At 61.3% G+C, this 10,216-nt stretch overlaps 1 protein-coding gene across 1 annotated transcript in view; it reads right to left on the minus strand.

The window, feature by feature from the left end:
• Positions 1-2,837: 2,837 nt before the first annotated feature.
• The window catches only part of GAS6 (growth arrest specific 6), a 44,548-nt gene continuing 37,169 nt past the window's right edge, over positions 2,838-10,216 (minus strand). Inside the window, exons 11-15 of the mRNA XM_017518764.2 lie at positions 9,928-10,092; positions 8,796-8,964; positions 5,558-5,733; positions 4,252-4,480; positions 2,838-3,306 (exon numbers count right to left, since the gene is read on the minus strand). Of these exons, the coding sequence (XP_017374253.1) occupies positions 3,152-3,306; positions 4,252-4,480; positions 5,558-5,733; positions 8,796-8,964; positions 9,928-10,092 (894 nt within the window). The 3' untranslated portion in view covers positions 2,838-3,151. The remainder of the gene's footprint in view (positions 3,307-4,251; positions 4,481-5,557; positions 5,734-8,795; positions 8,965-9,927; positions 10,093-10,216) is intronic.

Below are 10,216 nucleotides of genomic sequence, written 5' to 3' on the forward strand. Positions count from 1 at the left end.
ACACATCCCTCCTGCCTCCAGGGGACACATGCCTCCTCCCTCCCTGGGGCGCATCTCTCCTCCCTCTCTGGGGTGCCGGCACTTGTGCTGCATGCTCCATTCTCCTGCCTCTTGCGCCCCTCAGGCATGCCTGATTGTGGAGAGTGCTTGGTTGCCAACGTGACAGGCTTGGCTGGCCCTCTGTGTTGCAATTCCTAGCACCATTGGTCTTCCTTGTTTGGACAGTGGCTATTTTAACCTCTGGCACCCCTGGAACTCTAAGAAAACAATACCAGGAAACAGAAATTCCTGACCCCTCTAGAGCCAGAGGAGAAACCTGGCGGAGTGAGGACACTGTCCTCAGGTCTCGGGTGATCTGTGTCTGTGGGGGCCTCACCATGGCCCGGCCCCCAAGGCTGGCATTGCCTGATTCTGCTCCTGGTCGTCTTGACCAAGGAGGATGGGGGCTGGGCAGGAGCTCCCCGATAGCCGTGGAACGTTCCAGGAGAGCTCGACGGGGCACCCACCAATGTGATCTGATGGATGCTGCAGCCCCAGGTGGGAGGCTGTGGCCCTGTGGCTGTGTGAGGCCTTGTGTTGGGCAGCGCAGGTCTCTCCTGGGCCCAGGGGCTGCATTTCACAGGCTTCTGGAGCTCTGCTCGGCTGTGGTGCCTTCAGGGTCAGGCGGGTGGGCCTGCTTAGTGAGCCGGCGGCATCCACGCCTGAGCCCTCCTGGAACTGGGTTCCTGTGCTCCTGATGGGCAGCTCCAAGCCCTGGGCCCAACCATCCTCAGACCCACCAGCACCTGGGGGACGGGGCTTGGGGTCCCCACTGTGTGAGCAGCCAGTGCCCACCTGTCCTGGCCCGAGTGGAGAAAGCGCATCTGCCTGCAGAAGGCCCACAGTGCTGCTGGACGAAGCCGGCGAGAGCTGTCACACGCACGTGGGGCTGCTGGCTGCAGGTGGCCGTTTCTGAAGGGAACCGGCATGAACCAGCTGCCTGGCGTCTGCCTCTGAGGCAAGTGCTTTACCCTCCTCACTATTTTCTCACAGTGCCAATGCGAAAGTTGCCGGCAATGCCTCTTAGAGTACGCTGAAGCCGTGAATTAATAGAACTTCTACCCAGATGCTGCCAAGATTTGGGGAAGAATAAGAGGCCCTCACCCAGCGTGTCCCGGGCAAGCGGCGTCAGGCCCACGATGGTGCAGGGTCATGGGGTGTGGTCCGAGGAGCCCAAAACTGGCACCAGGGGTCCCACAGACACAGGGCTGGGTCTGCCAAGGACCTTCAGGGGTCACCAGGAGCCTCAGACACAGGCCGGGTCTGCCAAGGACCCTCAGGGGCCACCAGGGCCTGGAGGCTCCAGCATGGATGAGCCAGGCGACTCTGACCAGTAGGGGCTGGGGCCCTGTGCATGGCCCCTGGCAAGGAACCCGGCTGGCCACCCATCTGTGGTGTGAGCTCGACCCACAGGAGGGCTGGGTCCCTCCAGATGGGCTGGCTCCCGGAGTCTTGAAGAAGCCCTGCTCATTCCACAGCCGTCAGGCTCGGGGGCCAGAGGGAAGCCACTCCTTCCCGGCCTGGGGCTGTCCCCTCAGGAGCCCACATGGCTGATGCCACCTTGTCAGTCCAGCCAGTGGGGCCTCCCGGGTGGCCCTCCAGGCCACAGCCCTTTCTGGAAACCCCTTTGCAGTTGTGTGTGGCGATTTAGCCCTGGACAGGCTCTCAGGGATTCTACCCATCTTCTCCACCTGGCTTTTCTCTGGGTCAAGCGCCAGCCCCACAGCCTGTCCTGCCTGGCAGGTGCAGCTCCAGGACGGGCTGGGCTGAGCGAGATGCCAGTCTGTGGCTGCTCCCAGCTGCCATATGTCTCACTCCCGCCCAGGGAGCTCCGAGCAGAATCCCAGTCTGGACCTCTGATGCTGAAACCCTCCCTGGGCCCCCGTGTGGGCCCTGCAGTGACAGCGTCTGCCCCGGGGGCCCATGCTTGGACCAGACAGAGGTCCCAGCACAGGTGGCCGTGTCACACGGGAGTGTTGAGCCATGAGTCTTGGTCGTCCCCTTGGGACCAAGAAGAAAACATGACTCCAGGGCCCCCAGCAGCTGTGGCTCCTGGAGGCTCCAACAGCCTTCCAGGAGGCAGGCAGGGTCCCCACTGCATTTCCGGGCCCTGGCATTCTGGCTGCCCCAACCTTCCCTGGGGACTTGTGGCCTGCTGGGGTCAGACAGCACCAGTGACCGCTCCATCCCCTTGCAGACAAGGAAACTGAGGCTGAGGAACATGGGGGCCCTGCCAGTGGAGACACAGGAAGCGGGGCCAGCTATACTCCTGGAAAGCTCTACCCCAGACTGAGAAAGAGAGAAAGCAAGGTTTCCCTTTCAACGGAACAGGCTTGAGGTCCAGAAGCAAGGGGTCTGCGCAGGAGGGGGGGCGGGAATGGCACTTGGGGAGGGGGAGGGGTGCAGGTATCGCTTCGGTGTCTTCCTGCCCTCAGCCCCAGCTCAGGGTCCCTCCCAGGCTGGCTCCGAGGCCACTGTCCTGAGCAGCCTGCGTCCGTGCGCTGAACCCTCACCATGCCCTCCTCACTTGGCCATGCCTGGTGTCTGTGGCAGGGCCGAGCAAGGCTTTGTCCCCATTAACAGAATGAGTAAACTGAGGCTCCAGCTCCTGCCATCACTACCAGAGACAGGGGCTCCCAGGGAGCCGACCGTGGCCACCTAACCTGGCAGGGGCTGGGTTGAAATGAGGGAACTTTGGAGCAGCTGAGCACAGCGTGGGGCCCCGGGAAGCCCCGCTCATCCCGAAGGCTGCTACATGCCGAGAACCCCGCAGGGAGCAGGCAGTGGCCAACACAGTGTTACAAAGCTTTCTGTAAATATTTTATTTTCCATATTTTAGAGTCAGAAGCGCTTGGTAATAAAAATAATAGAGAATTATTTTCTTTGAGCCCGCTCTGCCCCACACCGGCCTCCCCGTGCCCAGACCCACGGCTGAGTGCACGGCCTCAGAGGCCCCAGGTCCATCCACTATTTACAGATATGTTACAGGCCAGGACGGCCACGAGGAAAGCCCAGCTCTCAGGACCGCCCCGCGCAGTGCGGACACCCCAGGCTCCTCCCGGCTGTTTCAGGCAGAGGCTGAGGGGCTTTCCCTGCTGCGTCCTGCGGGGGCCTAGGCTGCGGCGGGCTCCACGGTGGGGCAGGAATGGGAGGTGATGTCGCCATGCTTGTAGGCCGCCTCGTCCAGGTCCAGCAGCCTCCGGTTGACCTCCAGCGTCATGCAGCCACGGTAGAACGCTGTGACTGGTGCTGAAGTCACTGGCACATCTGGGCCGCGGGGAGAGAACAAACACGTCTTAGCAGGCCCGGCCTGGGCCCCAGGGATGGCTGCGTGGCCAGCCCCTGCCCAGCTCCCCCCGCCCCTGCCCGGCTCCCCCCGCCCCTGCCTGGCTCCCCCCGCCCCTGCCTGGCTCCCCCCACCCCTGGCAGCACTTGTGGCCAGCCCTGAGTTCCCTCTGAAAAGGTGGGATTTCTCCTCTTCCCTAACTTCCCTGTCTCAGTTCGGCTGCAGACCCAGCAGACAAGCAGCAGGCAGCTGCCATCCTGAGCTCTGCGGACGCCTGCCTCCCTTCCCTGCCGGGAGCACACACAGTCCCATCGATTAAATGCCATCTTCTTCTGGGCCCAATGAGTCATTCAGGCTGCAGGCTTCCTGGCTCTCTCTCATCCTCTTCAAAGCTCTGTTTATTAAAACTAAGTGGAGTCTGTGTCTGGCAGCCAAGACAGAAACCCTGCTGGTTGCCACAAGTGAAAACCTGCGCTGAGCTGTGGGGAGCCAGGACTGGCACCAGCGTCGGCTTCCACGCGCCTTTCCGTCCAGCCTCCTGGCTCAGGCCGTGGCAAGGACGCCCCCAACTTACTTAGATACTGTCCCACCCTCTGGTCTGTGTAGCCCATGGGATGCGGCGTGACACCTTGCTGGACGTGGGAGGGGCTGGCGGTCACTCTGCTGGCGGCTAACAGCTGCGGTGTCAGGCCAAAGCTGGCCCCAGTCTGTGTTCCTCAGCCTCAGCTGATGACCTGAGCAGCATTGAGGCTCCACAGTAGCCCCCTAATGACCCAGCTACAACCCACCTGTGCTTCCTCTTAAAACAGAAGTCCCTTCCGCATTCACGACCAGAAACACCAGCCTGTCCAGGCTTGATCTGGGGTGACCAAGCTGGGCATGCCTGGAGCCCCTTACCTGGAGTGAGCGAAGCAGGGAGCGCCTACCTGGCAGGCCGCCGGCAAAGGTGAGCACGGGGCTCTGGAGGTGCCTCTCGAGTGTGGCCAGCCTCTCCTGCAGCTGCGCGGCGCTCACCTCGCTCTGGCCCCTGGTGCCGTCCACCGCCAGGGTGGCCTCACCCTCCCTCAGCGAGACAGTGACCACGTGCTCTTGACCATCACAGACCTTGATCTCCATCAGGGCCAGGGCCACGCGCTCCACCGCCAGGACCACCAGCTGCAGGGACCGGGAGGCAGTCAGGGCCTGCAGGCCTCCCCCACACAGGCTGCTGGTCCAGGCTGGGCCTCACAGCTGCCAGCTGCCCCCATGCTGCACGCCTGTTTCCATCCAGGGCTCCCCACAGCCCTGGGTCTGGCCACTCGCTGACTGTGGGTGATGCCCCCACCCCACCTGGGGCTCAGCTTCTCTGCATGTAAACCCTGGGCCCAGGCTGGGAGGCTGTGGGGGAACAAGTGTGACCCCCAGGCTGGGTGTGGGAGGGTCGACCCCTGTTCCAGACACGGGACACACATAAGGTCGGGCTGTGCTTCAACAGGGACTGGTATGTCCCTGGTGGGGACCCAGGACACAGCCCTGCGGTGGCCTCCCAGCCCGGTGGGCACTCCCACTGGCATGATGGCCCAGCTTCCTGCTCCCCAGCCCAGGGGTCGGCTGTGTCTGCATTTGAGCAGCTGTTCTTTCCCGACGCTGGGATGGGTGTGAAAGTGATGGTGTGGACCCTCAGCTGCCTGGTGAGGCGCATCTGTGTGAACCAGACCTGCCACTGTCACCTCCAAGCAGCCAGGAGGACTCTGTGGCCTGGGGTGGGCAGACGTGGAGGACACGAGCCCCTCTGCTTTGACCCACACCTTCCTCCTCCACACAGAAGCGAGGGAGTAAAACCTGTCTGCATCACCTCGACTGTTCTGTTGACTCCGCGGCTCGTGACAGCTGACTTAGTGTGGGGACTGGGTGGGGCAGCTGCACCTGGCTCCACCCGGCATCCCCCAGAAAGATGCTGTTGGGGCAGCGGCTGAGGTCACAGATCCGACTTTTCCAGGGAAACTGGAAAACTGAGTTTGCTGCTGAAATCATCTGACTCCAACGTTAAGAGACTGATTCAAAATGCCGTGAGCCACGACCTGCCCAGCCGAGCAGGGAACCACGCTGGGGGCCCCTCGGCCAGCCGCCTGGCGGCGTCTGCTGGGCAAACGCCCCGCAGCCCGGTCCGAGGCTTTCTGGGGTCCCACCCCGGAGCCCTCCGCCCCGGTGCCCTCCGCCCCGGTGCCTGCGCGGGAGGTCGGGGGGCCCCACCTGCTTCTTGAGCTTCTTCGTGGAGTGATAGTCAACCAGTGCCACAGAGAGGGGCACGGCACGGAGGTCGGCAGCCCAGAGCGCGAACAGCACCCCCGTGTCCGCGGCCGGGCGGATGTGGGCCACGACTTCTATCTCCCAGGTCGACTCGGTCCCGACGTCCAGAGGGGTCCGCACTGCGAGGAAAGCGCTGCGTCACAGGGTGGTCGGCCCGGCGGGGACGCCGGCGTGAGGCGGGCGCAGGACCGCGACAGACGCGGTCCTAGCTGCGGGGAAAAGCCATGGCGGCCTGGGCGCTGAGCTGTCACGGACGCGCGCGGCCTGGGCTCCGAGCTGTCACGGACGCGCGCGGCCTGGGCTCCGAGCTGTCGCGAACGCGCGTGGACTGGGCTCTGAGCTGTCGTGGGCACGCGCGGTCTGGGCTCTGAGCTGTCGCGAACGCGCGCGGCCTGGGCTCTGAGCTGTCGTGGGCATGCGCGGTCTGGGCTCTCAGCTGTCGCGAACGCGCGCGGCCTGGGCTCTGAGCTGTCGTGGGCATGCGCGGTCTGGGCTCTGAGCTGTCGCGAACGCGCGCGGCCTGGGCTCTGAGCTGTCGTGGGCATGCGCGGTCTGGGCTCTGAGCTGTCGTGGGCATGCGTGGTCTGGGCTCTCAGCTGTCGCGAACGCGCACGGCCTGGGCTCTGCGCTGTCGCGAACGCGCGCGACCTGGGCTCTGAGCTGTCGTGGGCATGCGTGGTCTGGGCTCTAGCTGTCGCGAACGCGCGTGGACTGGGCTCTGAGCTGTCGTGGGCATGCGTGGTCTGGGCTCTAGCTGTCGCGAAAGCACACGGCCTGGGCTCTGAGCTGTCGTGGGCATGCGCGGTCTGGGCTCTAGCTGTCGCGAAAGCACACGGCCTGGGCTCTGAGCTGTCGCGGGCATGTGCGGTCTGGGCTCTGAGCTGTCGTGGGCATGCGTGGTCTGGGCTCTCAGCTGTCGCGAACGCGCGCGGCCTGGGCTCCGAGCTGTCGCGAACACGCGCGGCCTGGGCTCCGAGCTGTCGCGGGCATGTGCGGTCTGGGCTCCGAGCTGTCGCGGGCATGTGCGGTCTGGGCTCTGAGCTGTCGCGGGCATGTGCGGTCTGGGCTCTGAGCTGTCGCGGGCATGTGCGGTCTGGGCTCTGAGCTGTCGCGGGCATGTGCGGTCTGGGCCCTGAGCTGTCGTGAACGCGCGCGGTCTGGGCTCTGAGCTGTCGCGGGCATGTGCGGTCTGGACCCTGAGCTGTCGTGAATGCGCGCGGTCTGGGGGCTCTGAGCTGTCAGCCTTTGCTCGGCTCCTGCCTCAGTGGGGTTTTCCATTCACGTGCGTCATACATAATGCATCTGAATGAAACCACGTGGCATCTGTAGCTCATACAAACAGTGCCCCGAAACCCATGTTAGTAGAAAGGGCTGAATTCTGGTTCCTCAGGGAGAAAACCACCGCGTGTCCTCTCCACGCTGAGCCCTCTGCAGACTGAGAAGCCAGAAGAAACACCTCCTCCCTGTGTGTTTTCAGTGTTTCCATCTCACCTAGAACTCCCAAGTCCTAATAAAGAAGCTGTTTTAGGAAAAACGCCCCCAAATCAATGTGTGTACAGATTTGTGATCAGGCGCCTCACACTGTGGCCGAGGCTGGGGTTAGGTTGAATTGTGCCGGCTCCCGTCTCTTTCCTACGGGCTGTGCGCAGTCCCGGCTATCCCCAGCTGGTACCTGCCACATCAGTTCTCAACAACCATTTACGGCATCAAAACACAAGAATCAAAGAAACAAAAACATAGCAACAAAACCAAAAATTAACAAAAATTCTCCCATTTGCCAGTCTTCCTGTCCCCTGTGAAGGGAGACATGAGGGTGTCCTGGAAGCTCCCGACAGGAGGCTGGCACATGCTGGCCGTCGCGGCTTCACGAGGGCACCGGACTCAGCTCTCCCCGGGAAGGTTTCCTGGCTCCACGTGGCCCCTTGCACGGAGGCTGCGCACACCTAGGGATCTGTGAGCCTGAGTCCAGGCTCAGTCACTGCAGAGTGAGCCAGGCCAGTGCTGCCGTTCCCAGCAAATCCCTTCTGTCTTACACGAGACGTTACTGGTCTAGTTTGAGATTCACAGAAGCGCACACGGAGCTCTGACTGCTTCTGTCCTTATAGACCAAATGGCTGGCAGACGTGGCCGGCAGACGTGGCCAGCAGACCGTGAAGGATGCAGTCACTGGAAACGGCCCCTGTGGTGCCTGTGTTACCACCGGGAAATGTGAATGATGTTAAGTGGAAAAAGGAATTCAGCATTTCCTGTGATATGTCAAACGTTATAACGATGACCTGGATTTGAAAGCACAAAAATAACGACTGAAGGGAGGATGGCTGCGTAGTCGCTGCAGCCAGCAGCGGATGGCGCTTTCTCCCAGGTGCCTTTCCTGACACGGCCACGCTGTTGACTCCCAAGGGGAAACGGCTCAGGATGGGGCAGGACCATCCCCCTTGCTCTACATGGATGCCCTCAAACCTGGGGTTTCTGCTGGGAGGTCTGATAGAGGGGGCACTGCCTGCCCTCTGGGAGGAAGGTGCTTCATCATAAACGGCTTGGTGTTCAGAAACAGGTGGGGCTGTGGTGCCCCAGTGGACCCATGTGGGGTGGGCCTGTGAGGTGGGGTGGAACACAGCAGTAACCCCACCCTCACGGCAGCCCCGAGCCTGGGCCAAAAAGGATGGCACAGCAGCCCCTTCTGGGAGCACTACAGGACTGGGCTACCAGCTTGCCTCCACCCGGCTGGCCTCCGTCCGCCCTTTTTCAGGCCAAGGCTCACAGTCCCCCAGGCAGCCACGCTGCTGTTTCTAGATGCCTCCCGTGGTGGATGTCTAGAAATCCACCACATTACTGAGAGCTTCCACGAGCACTTGGACAGGGCTTAAGGCTGTGCTGTCTCAGGACTTTCTGCAAAGGACCCTCTTAGGCCCTCCCAGCCTCCCTGGCCTCCCAGACCGGCCTGGCAGGCACCTTCTCTGCACGTCTGTTATTTCCTCTTTGCTGGCTGACTCTGAACTGACTGACCTGAGCGGTCATCCTGAGAGCTGGGCCTCCGCCCACACCCCTGTGCAACCTGCCCTGCCCCAGAGCTGGAGGAGCCTCAGCTTGTCCCACGCTGCCATCCGAGGCCATCGGCCTGTTTCAGCATGTGCCTGCCAGAAGGTGCACCCACAGCCGGCCAGGAAGAGCCAGGACTCACTGTAGTTCAGGCTGTAGAAGGCAAAGCCATTCCCCGGGTAGAAGGAGCCCCTCTCCGTCACCGAGAAGCACTGCATTTTCGTGTTCACTTTCACGGTTTCTTGGATGGTGGTGTCTTCTCCGTTCATCCAGTTCCAGCTCCTTATGCAGCCATCCAGACGAGGGTTTATCTGGAAAGACAGAGAAATCTCCGTGGCTTCCTGGGAGCGAGAGGCCCCATGCAAATCTACTACAAAAACGGACCAGTCCCACTGGTGGTGGTGACTTTGTAGGTTTCTTCACTTTACAAAATGACTCACTGCAGAACGCCTATTTCCACTGGTGTATGCTCAAGAAATAGGGATTAATTTTAAAGCTAGGAAAAGACTGAAAAAATGTGAATCCAAGGTCAAACAATATGGATTGTTTAACCATCCAGCGCTCATGTGAATTATTCAATATGGCTGTGGGCAAATCAGGGCAGCCCTTTATCTGTGAAACGAGGAGGGGCGAGCCAGGCAAAGTCCGGGTGCACCGTGGGTCTGGAAAGCAGGGTGCCGCTCACACCACCGAAGGGGTGGGTCTCAGCACGGGCACTGCGGACACACAGCACTCAGACGCGAAGATGTGCGAACCTTTCTCCTACCTGGTGTGGGAGTGAAAACACCCAGGATACAGGCCTAGACGTCAGCGCATGGGGGCTGGAGACGCAGATTGGGGCCCAGCATGTGCTGTGCTGAGGGGAGGGAAGGCAGGGCCTGGAGAAACGGCCCACACTGCCCGCCCGCCATGGCTGCTTTTCCCCTGTGAGACACGGCGGGGTTACAAAACCCACAATGTCCTTGGAAATCCTCCAAAAAAGTTTATTGTTCTGTTAAAGAATAATTTCTTTGTGTCTTGTCTCCACTGAAAAATAGACAACTTTATTATCAAGTCAGATGGAAACTCAGTGAGGCCTCACAAAAAGATGGTAAAATTAACCACATGGCTGTACCTTGACTCTGTCAAACTCTCGGAAACCTTCCCTTCTTCTAGGTCCTCCCCACACCTGGTCAATGGTAAACGCAGGGCAAGGCTGAGCTGGCCCTGCCCTCCTGACACCCACCCGGCTCCCAGCACAGGGTGCCTCTACCCAGGGACAGGACGGCACTCACAGGCTGCACCAGGTCCTTCTCATGGAAGGGGATGCCTCCCACGGTGAGATTCAGATGGAACATTCCTCTCTCCGGCTGGAACAGGTCCCCGGCCACCGCGATTTTCATGACAGCATCCCTGTTGACCTTGATGACCAGACTCCGTGCCATCTCCTCAACAGAGATCTGAAGAGAGGCAGCGCCATGAGAAAAGGTGGGAGTGCACGCTCTGAGGGGGCGCCAACTGCAGAAAAACCAGACTTATCCTCACCTAAGCCAAGGGGGTCCCAACCTCGGGGAGACCACCTGA

The sequence above is a fragment of the Cebus imitator genome, unplaced genomic scaffold (genome assembly GCF_001604975.1).
Source record: "Cebus imitator isolate Cc_AM_T3 unplaced genomic scaffold, Cebus_imitator-1.0 Scaffold703, whole genome shotgun sequence".
In the NCBI taxonomy this organism is placed as follows: Eukaryota; Metazoa; Chordata; class Mammalia; order Primates; family Cebidae; genus Cebus; species Cebus imitator.